The sequence below is a fragment of the Talpa occidentalis genome, unplaced genomic scaffold, assembly GCF_014898055.3.
Source record: "Talpa occidentalis isolate TD23 unplaced genomic scaffold, MPIMG_talOcc4v2.1 talOcc4.4, whole genome shotgun sequence".
NCBI classification, from domain to species: Eukaryota; Metazoa; Chordata; class Mammalia; order Eulipotyphla; family Talpidae; genus Talpa; species Talpa occidentalis.
Genome location: NW_023604295.1, coordinates 40,941,452 through 40,962,222, shown reverse-complemented (window position 1 = coordinate 40,962,222; position 20,771 = coordinate 40,941,452). Strand labels below are relative to the sequence as shown.

General features: G+C 39.7%; 2 protein-coding genes across 7 annotated transcripts in view; one reads left to right on the top strand and one right to left on the bottom strand.

Moving 5' to 3' along the window:
- SENP5 (SUMO specific peptidase 5) overlaps positions 1-10,608 on the top strand; it is a 55,828-nt gene extending 45,220 nt beyond the window's left edge. For all 4 annotated transcript variants that reach the window (XM_037525345.2, XM_054700472.1, XM_037525343.2 and 1 more), the window contains 3 exons: positions 6,720-6,803; positions 8,310-8,360; positions 10,191-10,608. In XM_037525345.2, coding sequence (XP_037381242.1) covers positions 6,720-6,803; positions 8,310-8,360; positions 10,191-10,301 — 246 coding nt within the window. In that variant the 3' untranslated portion in view covers positions 10,302-10,608. The remainder of the gene's footprint in view (positions 1-6,719; positions 6,804-8,309; positions 8,361-10,190) is intronic.
- The window catches only part of NCBP2 (nuclear cap binding protein subunit 2), a 37,623-nt gene that overhangs the window by 15,559 nt on the left and 1,293 nt on the right, over positions 1-20,771 (bottom strand). Inside the window, exons 1-4 of one of the 3 annotated variants that reach the window (XM_054700476.1) lie at positions 20,694-20,771; positions 18,894-19,075; positions 16,246-16,384; positions 13,824-15,439 (exon numbers count right to left, since the gene is read on the bottom strand). In XM_054700476.1, the coding sequence (XP_054556451.1) occupies positions 15,368-15,439; positions 16,246-16,384; positions 18,894-18,943 (261 nt within the window). In that variant the 5' untranslated portion in view covers positions 18,944-19,075; positions 20,694-20,771 and the 3' untranslated portion in view covers positions 13,824-15,367. Of the gene's footprint in view, positions 1-13,823; positions 15,440-16,245; positions 16,385-18,893; positions 19,076-20,693 lie in introns of those variants that run through there. The other 2 variants (XM_054700475.1, XM_037525341.2) reach the window with 2 other exon arrangements.

Here is a 20,771-nt window from a genome sequence, read left to right as displayed (position 1 = left end):
GGTTGAGGGCATAAGAGTAAATTTGAAACTCCAGTAGACTTAATCATGATAGAGTTCAGCAGTGAAGTTAACTATATTTTACAATCCATAAGGGTCTAAGTATAACTTTCCAGAAATTGAATGACTCCTTTACCTGTAGCCCTCAAGAACATTCAGTAAATCTGAGGCTGAAAGTTTTTTTTTTTTTTTTTTTAGATAATAAATTTTATTGTTATATTCCCCATACAATTGCAGCGCCCCCATTCTGACCCCAATCCCTCCCCTCCCGCCCCTGCCCCCCTAAAAGTGTCTCTGGTTCATAGTTTTTTGTTGATTTTGATTTTCACTTTCTTATAGTTATTCATTTTCCTGGTCCCTTATTTAAGTTTTCTAGATTCCTGCTATGAGTGAGACCATCCGGTATTTTTCTTTTTCTTTTTGGCTTATTTCGCTGAGCATGATCCCTTCCAGCGCCATCCATGTTGCTGCAAATTGCATGTGTTTATCTTTTTTGAATGCTGAGTAATATTCCATGGTATATATGTACCACATCTTCTTGATCCAGTCATCTATTTTTGGGCATTTGGGTTGTTTCCAAAGCTTAGCTATTGTAAACAGTGCTGCTATAAACATAGGGGTGTAGGTGCTCTTTGGAATTGATGTTTCTGTGTCCTTTGGGTAAATACCTAGGAGTGGAATTGCTGGATCATATGGAAGCTCTATGTTTAGTAGGTCCAGAAATCTCCACACAGCTTTCCACAGTGGTTGGCCCAGTTTGCACTCCCACCAACAGTGCAGAAGAGTTCCTTTTTCTCCACACCCTCGCCAACATTTGTTGCTAGTTTTTTTAATATGTGCCATTCTCACTGGTGTAAGATGGTATCTCATGGTAGTTTTGATTTGCATTTCCCTGATTACAGGTGATGTTGAACATTTTTTCATATGCCTGTTGGCCATTTGCATTTCCTCTTCAGAGAAGTTTCTTTTTAGCTCTTCTGCCCATTTTTTGACTGGATTATTTTCTTTGTTGTTGTTGAGTCTCATCAGCTCTTTGCAGATTTTTGTGATCAGTCCTTTATCATTAGTGTTGGGTGCAAAAATGTTCTCCCAGTTGGTGGGGTTTCTCTTTGTTTTTGTTATTGTCTCTTTTGCTGTGCAGAAGCTCTTTAATTTGATGTAGTCCCAGCTGTTTATCTTCGCCTTCACTATCACTGCTTTGGGTGATGTGTCTGTAAAGATGTCTTTGATGTGCAAATCACGTAGTGTTTCGCCTATATTTCCTTCTATATATTTTATGGTTTCAGGTCTTATGTCTAATTCTTTAATCCATTTTGAGTTGATTTTTGTGTATGGTGTGAGGTAGTGGTCAAGCTTCATTCTTTTGCATGTAGCGACCCAGTTTTCCCAGCACCATTTATTGAACAAACTTTCTTTGCTCCAATGCATAGTCTTTGCTCCTTTGTCAAAGATTAGTTGACCATAAATCTGTGGGTTTATTTCTGGATTTTCTATTCGATTCCATTGGTCTGTATGTCTGTTCTTGTTCCAATACCATGCAGTTTTGATGATTATGGCTTTGTAGTATAGTTTGAAGTCTGGGAGTGTGATGCCTCCATTCCCTTCTTTTTGTTTCAGGAGAGCTTTGGCTATTCGGGGTTTTTGGTGATTCCATATGAATTTCATCAATAATTGTTCTATTTCTTTGAAGAATGACATTGAAATTTTGATTGGAATAGCATTGAATCTGTATATTGCTTTTGGAAGGATGGCCATTTTAATAATGTTTATTCTTCCAATCCATGAGCAGGGGATATCTCTCCATTTCTTTGTGTCTTCTTCTATTTCTTTTAACAGTGTTTTATAGTTTTCTTTGTATAGGTCCTTTACCTCTTTTGTTAGATTTATTCCCAAATATTTGATTTTTTTTGTTTCAATAACGAAAGGGATGGTTTTTTTGATTTCTTCTTCTTCAGATTTATTGTTTGTGTATAGGAAGGCTACTGACTTTTGCGTGTTGATTTTGTATCCTGCCACTTTACTGAACTGATTGATGAGTTGAATTAGCTTTTCTGTGGAGTTTTTGGGGTTCTCTATGTATAATATCATATCGTCTGCAAATAGTGATAGTTTGACTTCTTCTTTTCCTATTTGGATTCCTTGGATGTCTTTCTCTTGTCTTATTGCCCTGGCTAGGACTTCCAGTATTATATTGAAAAGCAGTGGTGAGAGTGGACATCCTTGTCTTGTTCCAGATCTTAATGGAATTGCTTTCAGCTTTTCACCATTGAGAATGATACTGGCTGTTGGCTTGTCATAGATGGCCTTTATGATGTTAAGGTATGTTCCTTGTATCCCAAGAATTTCAAGGGCTTTTATCATGAATGGGTGTTGCACTTTGTCGAAAGCTTTCTCAGCATCTATTGATATTATCATATGGTTTTTATATTTCTTTTTGTTGATGTGTTGGATAACGTTGATTGATTTTCGGATGTTAAACCATCCTTGTGTCCCTGGAATGAATCCTACTTGGTCGTGGTGAATTATCTTATCGATACATTGTTGGATTCTGATGGCTAAAATTTTATTGAGGATTTTTACATCAGTGTTCATTAGGGAGATTGGCCTGTAGTTTTCCTTTTTTGTGTTGTCCTTGTTCGGTTTTGGTATTAGTGTAATGTTGGCTTCATAGAACGTGTTTGGTTTTGTCCCTTCCTTCTCAATTTTTTGGAAGAGTTTGTGAAGGATAGGCACTAATTCGTCTCTGAATGTTTGGTAGAATTCATTTGTAAATCCATCAGGTCCTGGGCTTTTGTTTTTGGGGAGGTTTTTGATTACCATTTCAATTTCGCTAATTGTAATTGGTCTGTTTAGGTGTTCTATTTCTTCTTTATCTAGCTTTGGGTGATTGTAGAGTTGTAGGAATTTGTCCATCTCCTCTAGATTGTTAAACTTGTTTCCATATAACTGTTCATAGTAGTTACTGATTATTCTTTTGATTTCTGCTGTGTCCGTTGTGATTTCTCCTCTTTCATTGATGATCCTGTTTATTTGTGCTTTCTCCCTTTTTTCCTTTGTGAGCCTGGCTAGGGGTTTGTCTATTTTATTGATTTTTTCAAAGAACCAGCTCTTGGTTTCATTGATCTTTTGGATTATTTTTTTAGTTTCAATTTCATTTATTTCTGCTTTGGTTTTTATTATTTCTTTTCTTCTACTGGTTTTGGGGTTTTTTTGTTGTTCTTTTTCTAGATCTTTGAGCTTCGAGATTAGGTTGTTTCTTTGAGTTCTTTCTTGTTTCTTGATGTGAGCTTCTATTGCTATATATTTTCCTCTTATTACTGCTTTTGCTGCATTCCATACATTTAGGATATTGGTGTCCTCCTTGTCGTTCAATTCAAAAAATTTTTTAATTTCTTCTTTCATCTCCTCATTAGTCCAGTGGTCTTCCAGTAGTGTGGTTTTTAATCTCCATGAGGTAGGAAAGTTCCTTGCCTTCTTTTTATGGTTTATTTCTAGTTTGATGCCTTCATGGTCAGAAAAGATGGTTGATATGATTTCAATCTTGGTGTATCTGTTGATGTTTGTCTTGTGCCCCAGTATGTGATCGATCCTGGAGAATGATCCGTGTGCGCTTGAGAAAAAAGTGTACTCCGTTTTTTTGGGGTTTAGTGTTCTATAGATGTCTGTTAAGCCCAATTGCTCTAGGTCCTTATTTAGAGCTTTGGTTTCTTTACTTATTTTTTGTCTTGTTGATCTATCCATTGTTGATAGTGGTGTGTTGAAGTCTCCCACTACGTATGTGTTTTCTCTGATGTCTGTTTTCAGAGAGGACAACAGTTGTCTGATATATTTTGGTGCTCCTTCGTTTGGTGAGTTTATGTTAATGAGTGTTATTTCTTCTTGAAGTATTGTCCCCTTGATCATAATGTAGTGACCATTGGGGTCTCTTTTTATCTTTTTGAGTTTGAAATCTGTTTTATCTGATATAAGTGTAGCTGTTCCTGCTTTCTTTTTTGGTCCATTTGCTTGTAGGATTGTTTTCCATCCTTTAACTTTGAGCCTATTTTTATCTTTTGTAGCTAAATGTGTTTCCTGGAGACAGCAAAAGGTTGGGTTTTGTTTCTTAATCCAGGCTGCAACTCTGTGTCTTTTTATTGAAGAGTTTAGTCCATTTACATTTAGAGTTAATATTGATATGTTAACATCTGTATTTGCCATTGTGTTTGTCTTTCCTTTGATTTTATTTATTTATTCTTTTAATAACTTTTTTTTTTTTTTTTTTTTTTTGGCCTTCTTTCATTGTTATTCGTCCCTCTGAGGTTCTGGCTTTAGGACTCCTTGTAGTATTTTTTGGAGTGGGGGTTTAGTTGCAATGAAATTCCGGAGTTTCTGTTTGTCTGGGAAAGTCCATATTCTTTCTTCAAAGAGGAAGGAGAGCTTTGCGGGATAGAGTATTCTTGGTTGGCATCTGTTTTCTTGGAGTCTGTTGACTATGTCCCTCCACTCTCTCCTTGCCCGTAGTGTTTCTTCGGAGAAGTCTGATGTCAGCCTGATTGGCTTTCCTTTGAATGTTATCTGTTTCTTCCCTCTTGCCAGCTTCATTATTTTTTCCTTGTCCTGGATTCTTGGGAGCTTTACTATTATGTGTCTTGCTGTATTTTTCCTTTCGTCGTGGAAGTTTGGTGTTCTTCTTGCTTCTTGTATATCAATTTTCAGCTCCTCCTTCACATTTGGGAAGTTCTCTTCAATTATCTCTTTGAATATTTTCTCTGTTCCTACTTCTCTCTCCTCTCCTTCTGGTATTCCTATAACTCTTATATTTCCTTTCCTCATGGAGTCAGATAGTTCCCGAAGTCTTTCTTCATTCTTTTTCCTTTGTACTTCTCTTTCCTTTTCTGTTTTGGTTCTTTTTATTTCTGTGTCTTCAAGAGTACTTATTCGTTCTTCCATTTCATCAATTCTGCTTTCATTGCTTTTCCCAGAATTCTTTAGTTCTTCCATTAATTCTTTGATCTCCTGCATTTCTTTTACTACCCTCTTTAGGGACTCAATTTCATTCTTCTGATCGTTGATTATTTTTCCCTTATCATTGTTTTCCTTTATGACTTCTGTCAGTTTTTTAATCACGGCAATTTTAAATTCTCTTTCTGGAAGGCTCAGAAGTTCTTCCAAGTTACTGTCGTTGCCATCTCGGGGCTGGTTTTCTTTTTGTGGTGTGCTTTTTCTCTGGAGAGTTGCTAGGTTGCGTGTGGTTCTTCTCCTCCCTACTGTCTGTTTTCTAATTTGCCGTATGCGTTGGGACACTGTGTTGTTGGGACTGGCCGGCATCTTGGGTGGGCTTCTCTGCTCCCCTCTGGTTCCTCCAGGAGTCATCTGTCAGTTTCAAGCAGTCTTTACTGGAGAAAGGTCCCTGTTCTAAAATGCCGATGTGGGGACACACTCCCCTGTGCGCCTGGTCTGCCCCGGCGGTGGGTTCCTGCTCCCCCTCTGGGCTTGGACTGCAGGCCAGAGGGGGTCTGGTGTGGGCGAACTTCCCCCGCTCACCTCTGGCTCCTGAGGAAGCCTTCTGCAGGTAGTCTTTACTGAAGAAATGTCCCTATTCTATAATGGTGATGTGGGACACACTCCCTGCGCGTCCGGTCTCAGGCACACTCTTCTGCGCGCTTGGTCTGCCCCGGCTGTGGGTGCTCGCTCTCCCTGTGGGCTCAGACTACTTGTTTGGAAGGGGCCCGGCGTGGGCTAACTCCCCAGCTGGCCACTAGCTCCTTCAGGAGCCTGTGCTGGCTTCAAGTCGCAAGGTGGCGCCAGAGATCTCTCCTAGAGCCCTTGGGGAGCTGATTTTCCACCCCGTGGGACAGGGAGCAGAGCAGGGATGGTAGGGTACACCTCAACGGCTTTGGGGTGCTGTGTCTGCCTTGTGCCCCACCATCGTGGGGAACCCACGCCCCTAATTTCGTGCCCCGGGTCTCAGTTCCAAAGCCCTCAGTTCCAGGACGCGGGCTGTAGCCCAGATCAGTGGCGCGGGAATGGCGCCTTTTGAATCCCGCTCCCCTGCCTGGGCGCCTGGTTCCTGCTCACACGGTGAGGGCCTCCCGCGTCTCCCCGCAAGCCTAGGTCACAGGCGCGATCCGCGCCGCTTTCCCGCGCAATCCTGATCCGCGTCTGTTTTTCCAGCGCGCCGCTTTCCGTGCAGGCTTACCGGGCGGCCGGGGCTGTGTGCTGGTGCTGGTCTCCTCCTGGGCGGGGTCTCTCTTTAATGGCGCCCGGAGCTCACCTCCGCGGCGGATCCTGCAGGGTTCTCCACAGCTCCCGTTCATGGGGCATGGTGGCTGAAAAATGAGGCTGAAAGTTTTTCATTTAGTTTCAGCTAGTGATTTCTGCCAGTTTCCTTCCTTCTGTTAAGCACTGGCAGTAATTAAAATTTTCTTTTTGTCTTGCCAGTATTTAAGTTTCAAATTCAGCAAGTTGACTTACTGTTGGAAAAGGCTGATCATCTCATAAAAACTTTTATTTAAAACGTGTCCACAGCCCAAATACAGAATCTGAGGACAGAAGGTTTGAGTCCTTCTTAACAATATTAAGTGAAAGGTGTGAAATAAAGTTCCAGCTTTAAGCTTTTTAATGCATACTCTGTCCAGTGGTAGGGCCACAGCCCCTTCTTTGCTTCTATTTGCTGTGGGCAGGTTCCATTTTTCACCAACTGATGGAACACAGCATCTGTGTTGTGGTTTCTTTTTAACCAGAATATAAGAAAGTATTTGCTGACTGAAGCCAGAGAAAAAAACAGACCTGAATTTCTTCAGGGTTGGCAGACTGCTGTTACAAAGGTAAGTGTAATAAAAATGAAAACCAGGCATGTGAAGGGGATGGAGTTACCTATGGGGTGGGTGTCTTCAGAGCATTTGAAACTGGTGACGAAGATAGCAACAGAGAACTGCAGCAGGAGGCAGTGCAGCATAAACCTCAGCTTAGCATTCATCATCTGGCTGCTCTATTTTTCAGTATTTGCTGGGAACAAAGTCAGTCTTTTCATACCTGGAGCAGCTGGTTATGTTGTACTTACTTTCTTTGTGTGTAAATATATATATATACATATATATATATATATATATTTTTTTTTTGGTGGTACCTCATAGCTCTTATTTCCAGAGGACTCCAAGAAATACTAAAATGACTATTTGGATCCATTAATGGAGCAAGTGCTGCATTACTTTCCAGGCACTAGGGGAAGACAGTGGCCTGAACAGTCAGAGAACAGTACTAGGTTTGGCCCATAGACATTAAAAAAGCTGTATGTGGGCGAGTGTCAGGCAGAACCTCTCAATCCTGTCACAGATACCACTGTCTTACATTTCTGGTCAATGCTTGTTTTCAGTGTGTTTCACAGGTATGATCTCATTTGATCCACACAACCGATGACGTAGGCAGGCCATTCAGGGCTAATAATCATCTTTATTCTTCAGATGAGAAATTAAAGTTGATAGACTTCCTCAAAGTCTATCAAAACTATTGATGGAATCAGTCCTTGTGTCGGAGTCTGTCTGATCAGTGACACAGTATTAAAGAGGCAGGATCTTAAAATAAACCTTTAATTCAAAGCCTTAAACTTAACCAAATTTTAATCTGTTTTATATTGTAGATAAACTAGTACATTGGTTTAAACCAGATCTGAATATGTGCATTTTTCAAATTTACTCAATTAGCGTATCCAGGCATTCTCTTAAATTTATTCAGGGCTTTTCATATTCCTGTTTCAGGTAGAATATAGTAACCAGTTCTTTTATAAACATTCTGCTTAACTTTACAATTTCTCCCAAAGAATAGGAGAGTTATGTAATATCAGATGAAAAGTGGAGTATCTAAGCAGGGTTGATACCATCTAAATATTCTGAGTCCAAGTGTGTGCTCTTAAACAATTCCATGATCAGTGAATTGATAGCAAACTAATGATCCAAAGAAAAGTTTTGAAAATAGGACTTTATGTAGCTCTGTACCCATAAGACATATTGTTGTAAACCAGTGTTACCTCAGTAAAAAGTAACACAACAAACCCATAAAAATAGAATTTTGATTTCCCATTTATACTAGGCAAAATGTTCTTCTATAAATTTGTGGTTAGTTGATAGCTATTTTCATGTGGCCAGATACTGCCGTAAAATTAAGATGCTTAAAATACCAGAGGTATATATACCAGCTGTCCTGGATAGACAAGTTTCCTGCCTCACTCATTTTTCCATAAAATACTTTTGCTTGGGACATTGTTTTGCTTCCATAAAATAGTTCTGAAGAGTCTTTGGTCTTATTTTAATAATCATTTTATTTTTCTCCTCTAGTGTATTCCACAACAGAAAAATGACAGTGACTGTGGAGTTTTCGTGCTCCAGGTATACTTTTTTTTCAGAATTTGTAAGGTGTGAATTAAATGTGCTAGTTTTAGAGGAGATGGGAGTTCAATGATTTGTACATGGTACTAGGTACAGGCAATAGACTTTTCTCCCTCCCTTTTATTGTTGAGAAACAGTAGTTTCTGCATTTTCAAATGCTCTCATTAGAAAGAACCACTTTCTAAGGCCAAGAATGAGTAAAGTATATCATCTGTGTCTTATCAGACCTGAATTAGTCCATATCATAGACCCTTGACACTTACAGAGTAAACTTTGTATTTTTTAAAGATTTATTTATTAAGGCATACAGGAACTGAGGTACAGGCCAGAGGTGTGGGGGATGAGAGGATTCATCATAGTCAGAGTGGGGAACAGAACAGGCGGATTGACTTAAGTACACTGCTGAGGGGAGCAGCGGGCAGTCAGGAGAGGTCTGCTGTGCCATGTGGGTAGCTCCCCGGCCAGCCGGGGATCAAAATCATGCTGCAGTGGCTGCGGATAGCTTCATAGGTTGCACCACCAGGGAGGCCCTAACTATGTATTTTTAACCTTTGGCAAATGTTCTTCAACCAGAGTGAAAACTAGATTTTTTTTAAAAAAAAAAACGATTTATTTTTAAGATTTTTATTTATTTATGCATACAAGAGCTGGGGTATAGGCCAGAGGTTTTGGGGGGGCGGTGAGAGGATTCACCAGAGACAGATTTGGGGAGTAGACCAGGCAGATCTACTGAAATACAGAGTTGGGGAGTAAAGACAGAGTTGGGAAGACAGAGTTGGGGAGTAGAGCAGGCAGATCTGTTGAAATACACTGTTGAGGGGAGCAGCAGATGAGACATGTGGGTTAGCTACCTGGCTGGGGATCAAACTCATGTCACAGTGGCTGGCGATAATTTGAAAGCGCTGAGATTTAACCCCAGCACCTGACCAAGTTGGAGCAGATGGTTTGTTACTTGAATCTCCAAACATGTATTTGGATTTTTACAGATATTGCAGATCAATGGTGTGGGGCCACCAAGGAGGCCCCTTAAACTAACTAGATTTTGAATAAGGGCTACACTACAAATCTGCTTTCGTTCTAAGATTTCCTTCCTCAGTGGTCTAGAAGGCTATTCAAATATTTGTTATGTGTTTATGAGGGGAATTTTAGAATATAATCCATGACTTTAGAAATATGCAAGGATCTTGGAAGATGGACTTTTTTTTTTTTTTTCATTTTTGAGTGTGTTTTATTTTTTTTAAAGATTTATTTATTTATTTATACAAGCCCTGGGTACAGTCAGAAGCACGGGAGGGTGAGAGAATTCACCAGAGCCAGAGCGGGGAGCAGAGCAGGCAGAAGGACCGAAGTACACTGCTGAGGGGAGCAGCGGGCAGCAGGAGAGGTCTGCACGCCATGTGGGACCCTCCTCCGGTGGCCGGGGAGCAGCCAGGGATCAAACCAGTGCTGCAGAGGCTGCGGGCAGCTTTGCAACCCAGCACTCAACCGCTGCGCCACCAGGGAGGAAGATGGGCTCATTCTTATGGCTCATGAATGAATGGTGTTTGTAAACAAATTCAGGTTCTCACAGGCTTCTCAGGCCTGGCTGTATGTCAGCAGGTTGCACCCTGAGAACTTGAGCCTGGTCAGCAGTTTCAGCTTTTCACTGTATTGAGAGGGAGGTGCTTCCCAAGTCATGTACTTGCCTGCATAGTTGACTATAATTTGGATAAGAATGTCTCAAAACTGTGTTTTACAAGTTTAAGCAAACTTTAAAATGCCACTTTAGACCACCTACTGTGCTGGTCCAGCACCTCACATGGTGCTTAAGCATTTCTTCCACCTTTGCAGTACTGCAAGTGCCTCGCCTTAGAGCAGCCTTTCCAGTTTTCCCAAGAAGACATGCCCCGAGTGCGGAAGAGGATCTACAAGGAGCTGTGTGAGTGCCGGCTCATGGACTGAAACTCAGCAGGGACTCTGGGAAGTCTGACCAAGTTGGAGCAGATGGTTTGTTACTTGAATCTCCAAACACTTATTTGGATTTTTACAGATATTTCAGATCAGTGGTGTTGGGCCACTATTGTTACCTCAAATTTATTTTTTGCCCTTATTCATTTCTCTAGCTACCATATACTATTTTTTAATGTTCAGTTTGGTTTCATTTTTAATTTTATGGATTCTGTGTGTTCCCCTCATATTTAATATTTATTATCCAAGCGCATGCATATAGACAGAGCATGCAGTGCAGAGTATTAAAAAAAAAGCCTAGTAGATTTGGTGCAGCTTTTGAAACTTAGTTAGATGTGAACTGAATACAGGTTTAAAATTTAACCCCAGAACCTAAAAATGCAGGATGTTTTTTTTCCGAGAATAGATGTTCCTCAGCAAGGGTAGCTAGGAGTGGGTTTGACAAAGCCAGTCCTGTTTTACTTTTACCAGCAGCACCTTTCACTGACCTCCCTCTCCAAGGGAGTCTTGAAGAGCGAGATGCATTCCTTTTGAAGGTGAGAAGGAAGTGGCTGTTAACTCACTGGTGTTTCTACTCACGGAGGCACACCTGCGAGCAGTGCCTACTGTGGGAAGAGTTAAGGTATGAAAAAGACACAATGACCTTGGGGGCCTGTTATCTTAACACATGAGAGATTTCAATTTTGTTAAGAAGAATGACAATAAATGGCTAAATCTTACAAAGGCTTTTGCTGGAAAATTGAATTCCCTGGATTTTTCTGTTTTTGACCCTTTAAAAAACTTAACATTCATCAAACTGGTGGTCAAATACATGAGAACGCAGCCTATCTAAGAGTAATATGCAGGTTGTCTCTTCCCTTGTGTTGTCTCCCATGTGGGAGAAATTAAGATTTACCAAATGCCTTTATATCTCAAAGGTATTTAAGATAAAAAATTCAAAACTGAAGACTGACTTCAGGCCCCTGGCAGGTGGCCGGGAGGAGAGGACGGTCTAAAGACTTGACTCCACAGGAGACGCGCGCGCTAGCGGGGTTCTTTCCGCTCTTCAGTGACCTCAGTGACCTCGGCAGCGGCAGGGCTCCTCCTGCGGCCGCTGCCTGACCGGCCCTGAGACTCTAGCACAGTTCTTTTTCTCCTATGAACCTCATTCTCTGAGGAAAGGCAGCAGTGTCCTTACACGTAGCTGCATTTGGATTTGCATCATTAATCTCTTTTTTATAATATTTGGAAAGGAAATAAGGAAAGATGCACGTTAAAACTTCCCAATTTATCTGCTCTGAACCAGGGCGGATGAACAACAAATGTGTATATAAGAAACTCATAGAGGCTTGTACAGTACATGGCAAAAGGCACTTGTGATTTCTGAACAGTTAGGTGCGGGGTGTTGAAACAAAAAATGCGGTATAATTTGACCTTAAGGCTGACTGCCGGCAGTTGAGGCGTGGAGTCAGAATGTGTTTACATGCAGGGTTCCTGTCCCCACACATTCCAGTACCAACACCAGTGTTTACATTGTAAACAGCCCCAGCACTTTCCTAAGTCCCCCAGACTCCTCAGGATAAAACCAGGTCAGTATTAGTTACTGTGCTTCAAGTCCTTAGAGACTGAGATTAGAGGCACTTTATGCTGCTACAGGTAGGATTGTGTCAGCATCAGGAAAATGACAATTTAAAGTGGGGAGGATGTCTTGAGATTTTCAGATAGCATTATGCAAACATGAGATTTTTCACATCTGTATGGGAAACATTGGCCTTCCTTACCTTTCGGGGTAGCTAGACATTGTAGCTAGGCTATTCAAAATACCCTGTACTTTGAGTTCCACATTATTCTTCCTCACTGACAGAACCAGGCACGCAGGAGAGACAGAATTGTGTTCTGGCAAGAATCTTAATTTTAATGACCAAAGCTTGAGTTGCTGTTTCCTGTAGTATGTGAAATGGCTGTCCTCGGCACTGAGGCACACACACGGACGAGCAGAGAGAACTTAAGTGAGCAGTTCCAGTCTGCTTCCTCCACGTCCAGCTAATGGGATACCTGAGGTGCACTGACCAGCATGATTTAGCCTAAATGTCAAATATATTAAGTTTGTTTAAAATGTTTCTTTGTCATTCATTGAAACTTGGTTTTAGCACACAATCTCGTTCCCCTCTCCCCACCTTTTCCTGTGACTTAGGTATAAAATCTAATAGCACATTACAATGGCCCTTGTCCTATTTGCAAAAATTGCTTCCTTGCAACAGACATTTTTGATGTAGTCTGGGCTGTTGGTGGAAAAGACAGGCATTGTACTGTCACTAGCTGGGCACTGAGCTGTTTGGGTGCTCACAAGGTGGGGAGACCTTATGCTTTTGGGGTTGAGTGCAGGCCTTGTAGAAACCAAAAGCTACTTATGATGTGCCTTTAACAAGCTGCCCAGTTCTCTCCACCAGCAAACACCGGGCTATAGTTGCTTCTTTCCAGAGCTTTTTCTTCATTAAATCTATAGCAATGAATGTAGATTTGATTCAACGTATAGTTAAGTTCTCTCAAGAAACCTAGAGAACCAACCTTCTCTTAAGGGAAAGGCAGCAGTTGCTGCCTGTACTCCCATATCACTTTTTTAATTTTAACATACTATCTACTTATCACTGAACACAAGTGACAATGGTCATCTTGAATTCATAGTTGGAACAAAACAGTAACAGGCCTAACTGGGACACAGCCAGCAATTAGCTTAAGTCGAGCTGCCCTTCTTTTCTGCAGCTGTGCTTTCCTGGGTTAGAAAAGATAACTGAGGCCTCTGGCAAGAAAGTTTATTACTAGTGTGAATAAGAGACACTGACAACCCGCTCTGCTTAATTATGGTAAGAAACTGAATTAATCAGCAGTTATAAGCACATACTCTAGTATGTGCTAGGCTCTGCCTTCTGGCCTGTAGATAATTAAGAAAGGCATAGGGAATACCATCAGAGAAGTGGAAACTGTATTTGGATATTACAAAAGCAGACCTAGACAAGCTGTTCACCTAAGTGATACTTTTTGGTCAGAAAAAGAATTTATTTAAAGATTGTGATCATGTAAAATTACTCAAACCTTCTAGCAAAAATATTTTTTTGAAAAATAAACTAAATGCCTTTATAAATGTGTGTTCTCTTGTGTTGAATAACATGTACTACTGAGTAGCAATTTTTTCCAGTGATATTCTACTCATGACAGAGCTTTATGAACCATCAGGGAAGGCTCTAAGCAGCCTCCCCTTAAACAGCACCATCCATTGGTATTTTCTGTAATGATGTAAATGCTCTGTATTTTCATCTACTACAATGGCCACTAGCTATTGTGGCCACTGAAATGTGGCTAATGTGACTGAAGAACTGAATGTTTTAATTTTAGTTAAATAGCTACATGTAGTCAGTGGCTACTCTCAGGTAACTGTTAGATCAAAATGGACATGCAAATTCTGCACATTTATAGATTTTCCCCCATAATGCATTCATAATATTCCAGAGTAAAAGAATTCCAATGTCCTTTACACGTAAGGAAATGGGCGCAGACAATAAGTTGGTCCAACTTTATTGAAATCTATTACAGAAGACACAATTCAAATAGGAACCACTGTCTGTGGTCTTAAGGCCTGTAGATATCAGTTATGTTTTACTACAAAAGAATATAAAATACATTAATTCGCACGATAGTGTAAAAAAATTTTAATGAATAGTATATCCTCATTAAATTAAATGTTTGCAAATGTGTTTTTTTCCTAAGCAGTTTTTAAAAATTCAAATAACCAGTTTGAATTTAATGAGAAAAATCTACACTTAGTGTACATGAAAGATGCTCACACTGAGATACTTCAGCCCCAATTTTCACAATTATTGGAAGTTAGGAGATGCTCTGTTGCTAGATGAACAGTCCACTTACATCAGGGGAAATGATACCAGACTAGCAGTTTTAATGAGCAACAGTTCACCTATAATATCAGAGAAAAACCACCTCCTGCTTTACAAATGCAAAATAAATTCTGTAGATTCCCTTCTCTGTAGAGACCATTAACTCACTATTAAGGCTCTGAAACTCAGTAAGCACCATTAGGGGAAAAAAAGATCAGTATGAGAACTGGCCAAAGCACATTTCCTAAGAGAATCATTGCTGATCTTTCTGTTACGTATTTTCGTATCTTCAAGCCTTTTATTTTTAAGCCCATTCCAATACCAAGATCACTCCGAAAATGAAAAGAATGAATCTGGTGGCCCTTATAGCAACCATCATGATGTCAAGGTGGTGTTTTAACCCACATCTCCCTTGGTATTTCCTCTCTTCTCTTACTGACAGTGTCTCCCCTTCCCCTCATTTAAGAGTATTAAGTTGAACTTATATAAACCCCTTGCCTTTTTTTTTGCTTTAGGTAAAACATTTACATCTTTTGAAAAATATGTTTGGTAAATAGCCGTCAAGTCCCGTATCTCATTTTCTGATAGAAAGCATGGAAGCAGGTGGTGTCCCCTGGGATTGTCTAAGGCTTGCTTTTGCACCAACTATTTAGGAAGTTCCCTTGTCACCTAAGTTTGCCTTTAGAGATTAGAATTCAACCCAGAAAACCAAACCAGCTGTCAAACACCTGTTCCTAAGTTAGAACAAAAATAAAACTCCACTTATTAAGCTTTAGCTCATGCAAACTTAAAACTGAAGAAATGTAATTTCAGGTCCAAATGTAGACCATGAACTTACTGAAACAGAGTAAGTAAGTTTTTTACTTTTTCCAGCCTTCCTAAAAGAAGCATGGTGTTTTGGCTCATAGATCAATCAACAATACAGAATGAATCTGTTGCCAAGGAACACAATTTTTGACCTGGTAACAGAAACTCATTCTGGAAACCTGACACATGGTCAAGATTCTAAGACTATAGAATCAAAGGCATACTTTTGGATGCTGTCCTTTAATTTCTTATGAAGAGGCTTCTGGCTTGGTAGGGACATTGATCAAAGCTTGGTAAAAATGGGCAGGTTTGTAGACCTTGGGTATAAACGTCAACAAATTCAACAGGCTAACGGACTGTTTTTCATGATGGGGCTCTCACCACTCATTGGTTTTGGGCCAGTTTTCCGTAGCCTCCTCTCCCAGCATCATAGTCTTGCCGATACTCATCTCGCACCTTAATTAAAAAGAACACAAATTACAGCATACAGAAGACTCATGTAACAAATATGCCTCCCACCAATACATCAAACACACAAATAAAGCCTTTGCAGTCACAATGTGAAATTCAAGCAGGACATTTTTTAAAAACTGTTACAAAGTTCAATCATCTAAGACCACCTATTTTTTTTTCTTTTTAATCAAGCATCAGGCTCATACTTCAGCAGCATTCAAAACTAGTACATTCCAAAGAACATGCATTTAAATTAGGTTATTTAAAAAAAAAAAAAAACTCATTTCAGTGCTGTTTGCTTGTTTTAGACATTCCTGCAAGTGGAAAATATCTGTCCCCTAGTAGGCCAATAAAGGTGGCTTGTAGAAAATATATAACATACTTAAAAAAAATCAGGGCCTCCCCAGTGGCACAGCAGGTTGAACGCAGTACTGTGGAGCTGTCTGCAGCCTTTGAAGCACTGGTTTGATTCCTGGCTGGCCAGGGAGATACCCACATGGTGTGGTGGACCTCTCCTGTCATGCCCACTGAATCCCCTCAGCAGTTTATTTCGGTTGTCTGCCTGTTCTGCTCTCTGCTCTGTCTCTGGTGAATCCTCTCACCCTACCGCGTCTCTCGCCTGTACCCCAGCACTTGTATAAAAATAAAATAAAAAAAAATTTAAAAAAAATCATCAATCCTAATGGGTGGTTTTAGGGTCATTTTAAGCCAAGGTTTTAGGCAAAAAGTTACTTTCAAAAGAGCAAACATATGTTGTTGGAATCTAGAACTCCAAGTGAAGGCTAAGCTCAGAGACCCTTCTGGCATACCTGGCCCCCAGATCGCCCACGGCCATATTGCCTGCCCTCCTTAAAGCCTGCGTCCCAGTCTGTGCGGATGATGCGGTCATCCAGACGAGTTCCATTTATGTACCGCATGGCGTTTTCTGCATCTGCTCTTGAATAGTACCTGAAGTTCAGTGTTAAGGAATACTTCAAAACATTTCTCCAAACATTTTTGGAAGTACAAAAAGCAACATGATTGAGTTGTTAAAAAAAATACAAAATTGAATACAAACCAGATGCAATTAAAAAAATTTGTTTTGCACAACAGGCCTATTTCAGTTGGTTCAGAAACACTAAGGGTATTAAGTATAATACTTATCCATGGCTACACTGATCATGATTTCCTGAACAGTTTTGTTAATAAGTATTGGGTCCCACTAGCCTCATAATTTGGTTTGCAGAATATAAAATATTAAGTGTACATTTAGACTGCAAACTGCATACCTTTTAGCCAATGAAACAGGAGCATCCAAACTTAGAGCTGTATATTCGAGAACGATCTTAATAAAAAGGTGAAAGTGCATATGAGCTGCTATTGTATTTCATGAGAAAGATTCAAAGTATTGCCCAGATTAGTAGTTTCCAAAACTACTTTTTTGTCAGATACACTATATCTATCTTTGGGGTGGTTTTTTAAAAAAAAAAAGATCTGAATAAGTAATTTTATTTATTAGCTAGGTTTAGGAAATGCTTATCTAGACCTTCTTCCTAGTCTTTAATTATACAGGGAAACATTTGCTGAAACTCCAGTGTCCAGCACCTAAGACAATGCCTAGCGCATTGTGGGCCTTCAATAATTTTTTGTTGAATGAATGAAATGAATGCTCTCACTAGAAGGGCAAACTGAGAAGGGGGGGAAAAAAAAGGCTGGCAATGACAGCCTCTCAGGTATTTGCCACAATTGCTGATTTTTTTTTTTTTTTTTTGATCTACAAGTGCAAAAACTCCAGTTTTTAGAAACCAATGATTATTATCTATGAGGTGAGTTTCTTAACTTTTTTTTTAAAGTTGCTCTGTTGTCCCCTATGAAAAAGTTTATACCTTTGCTAATTGAGGGAAAAGTAAAACTTGGGCAGTCTGACCCCTTTTGTTTGGAGAATGGAAGAAGCTTGCAGAGCCAAGAAATCAGACACCAAAATCAAAAGTGGGGAAAAAATTAAAGTAGATAAGAGTGAGCACAATTTTCTCCTTTCCTTAAGACACAGATTAAAATGACAGAAAAGAAGCCAAGAATAGAAGTGAGCATCAGCAGGTTAGTCAACAACAACAGATGGATGGAACAAAGCGTGAAATATTCTTGAAGGTGCTTAAAGGAGAAGGCAATCTCAGGAGGCTCTTAATTCAAATAAGTAACGTGATGCAAGTAGCATTTAATTAGAGTTCTATGTGGGAAGAGCTGCTAGAAAGAAGGCATTTAATTCTAGGCAAATGAAAACAGAATACACGGTTCTGAATGAATTGTCTGGAAGAACTAGGGCAATATCTTTGATATTAACCAGTCAAAATAAAATCCCTTTCATTCTGGCATTAGGGAAATCCACATATCCACCTAAGAGAGCAGTTCTGCCAGAGTCCACAAAGTCAACTTTTTTCCCCTGATAATGTAGAAAACACAGCCAATTTCAGGAAAATTTACAGCAAAATACAGCCAAAAGAAATATAATTCAGGGCATAGGAAAAAAAAGTTCAAGTGATATATTAGATCAGGTCAAGGAATTTCTCAGAATATAAACTAAAATGACCAAAAAAGGAAATATTAGTAAAATAAAAACAATCCAAAACGCACCAAATTATCAGTCCAGGCAGCACCGTATTCAGTCTTCAGAGAGAAAATAAATGATGACAAATTTTGGTTTTGACATACAAAATCAAACTTCATACATGTACATACTGAAATATACAATCATTTTAGAAAGAGGCACAGGTACGTGAATTGACAGCACTCTCTAAGACAGGTGAAAAATCAAACTGCAAGGTGCATACTACCACACATCTACACGATTACTTCTGACGATACCAAAGAGGCTGGTAATTTATTTGTCTCTGGACTTAGAATGGTAGAGTGATTTTATTTTCACCACACCCCTTTCACTTTGTCTTAAAACCAAGAGCATAGGGCCTCCCTGGTGGCGCAAGGGGTTAAGTCTCAGCGCTATGAAGGTATCCGGCAGCCACTGCAGCACGAGTTCGATGCCAGGGAGCTACCCTCGTGGCACAGCAGACCTTTCCTGTTTAACCCGCTGCTCCCCTCAGCAGTGTATCTCAATAGATCCGCCTGTTCAGCTTCCCACTCTATCTCTTGTGAATCCTCTGGCCTACATCCCAGCTCTTGTATCCATAAATAAATAAAATAAATTAAAAAAACAAAAAAATACCAAGAGCATATATTCTTGAAAGATTATTCTTAAAGAACAAAGAGTGGATTTCAGAATGGAATATAAAAATTATCAATAATCACAATCTAAGAGTGTAGCCAGACACACTGAAAAGAAGGTAGGCGGTAGATGAAAGCAGCAGAGATAAAAGTGTTGGGATGCTAATTAGCAAATATCCACACTCATGTTTTCAAACACGTGACAGCTACTCTCTGCCCCTCCCTCATCTAACAGGGACATATGACCCACAAAGGATACTCCACAAAGCAGAACCCACATGCTGTCTTCTTAATTTTATCCAGGCCCATAATGATTTTCTTTATGTCACCACTTTTGCTGAAGAGTTCATAGATTTGTTCTTCAGTTGTGTAAAAGGAAAGATTTCCAACATATAATGTACAGCTTTTCTTCAGTAGTTTTTCCTGTTCTTCATTGTCACCCTAGAATTTCAAACAGAAAAAATTAAGCAACACAATCTAAGGAGAGTCCAGCTTAAATAGTATTCCTATTTATACAGGAAAACCTTTCATTAATTCTGACTTGGGAATCAGCTTCTATCATCCCAATTCACAAATTCCTGGTGAGGGAGAGGTGCACAAGGTGCAGACTGCTTTTAGTATAGGGCCAAGGTTTGGAAGTTACTTTGCTGGTAAGCCCTTTTTCTCCTGCACCATATTGCCACACAAGTGGGATGCTGTTCCCCTGCACGCTCTATCCTCAGCACTAGCTCTCATAGCCCACATTTAATGCCTTAACCTTGACGCAATACATTAGGAAGGGCTCTTTTAACCTTTATAGTAAAAAAGACCCAGATTTTCAGAGATAGGTACCAACTGTAATACTCCTCATAGAGAATGTTCAAACAATTGCTTAGATGGCTTACACACTCATTATTTTTTTCCGATTTTAAGAGAAAATGCAGTGATCATTAAAAACAAGAGATCTCACTTTGTTGATGGGGTTCCTAATGTGGAAGACAGGGTGAAACCAAAGACAGGAATATAACCAGACTTCAGCCAATACACCTGGCTCATCAAAGGGCCCTATGTCCCTGGGCCTTCTCTTTTAGCCTCCAACTGGGGAAGACAAACACTGATTAAACCGAAGGTCTATTGAGTTCATCTGCTCTCAAGTCCTTTTGACCCAGTAGGGCTCTAACACCAACCACACCGCAGTAGGTCATGCTTGGAAGGTAGTTGAGGATACCTCCCACATTATGGCCCTCAGAGCACTTTCCAAGAAGCACCCCTTCTTCATTTACTACACGGGTAATGCTGATCCAGTTTCCTTAGCTCAGAGAACAAGACTGTATGTCCCTCTGAATGTTTTGTAGCTCAGTAATTAAGAATAATAGGTCTCATGTCATCATATTAATTGATAGAGAAAAAGAGAAACTACCTAAACTCACATCAAAAGGAAACTGATAAAATTATGGTACACCAATACAAACAATGCAGCCTCTCGAAAAATGTACACTCGCAATACTGTGCAGATTGCAAAATACTACAAAATGTGAAAGGTATGCTCCAAATCATACTTTTTATAGCATGAATATATACCGCTATCATATACAAGAAACAGGTAATTATGTTTGCTTCTAGGGAGAACCAAGGGACTGCAGATCAGACTTTCATGAGAGCTCATTTAGAACTTAGTAAGATCCTAGTTTTATTATCCCCATTTTACACTTGAGGAAAGACAATTAACTTGTTCAAGGTCACATAGCTACTAAGTACAAGTAGCTGGAATCCAAACCCAGTATTATCCCCAGCCCCACACTGCCTTAAAATGTCCACAGGACAAAAGTCAGTCTATGTCAAAAATAAGCTTTTGGAATCTTGGAATGACACATTAAGGAAAGCTAATTTATTTGTTAAAATTTTGGTCAGGAGGCATTTTTTTTTCCTTTCTGCTTTTCTCACACATGTAAATAGTGTCCAAACAAATAGCTTATGGTTTAAAACAATTGTGGTGTAAGTACTTTCTTAAAATATGGCATTAATGTAAATTCCATTTAAGGAACACTAGAAAGTCTGCAGAGCAGTATCTTACTATTACCTAAATAAAGTTACAGGCTTTAGACTGCAGAGACAAATAACAGCAGAAGTCATATCCTTTCAGTTTTAATCTTGCAAG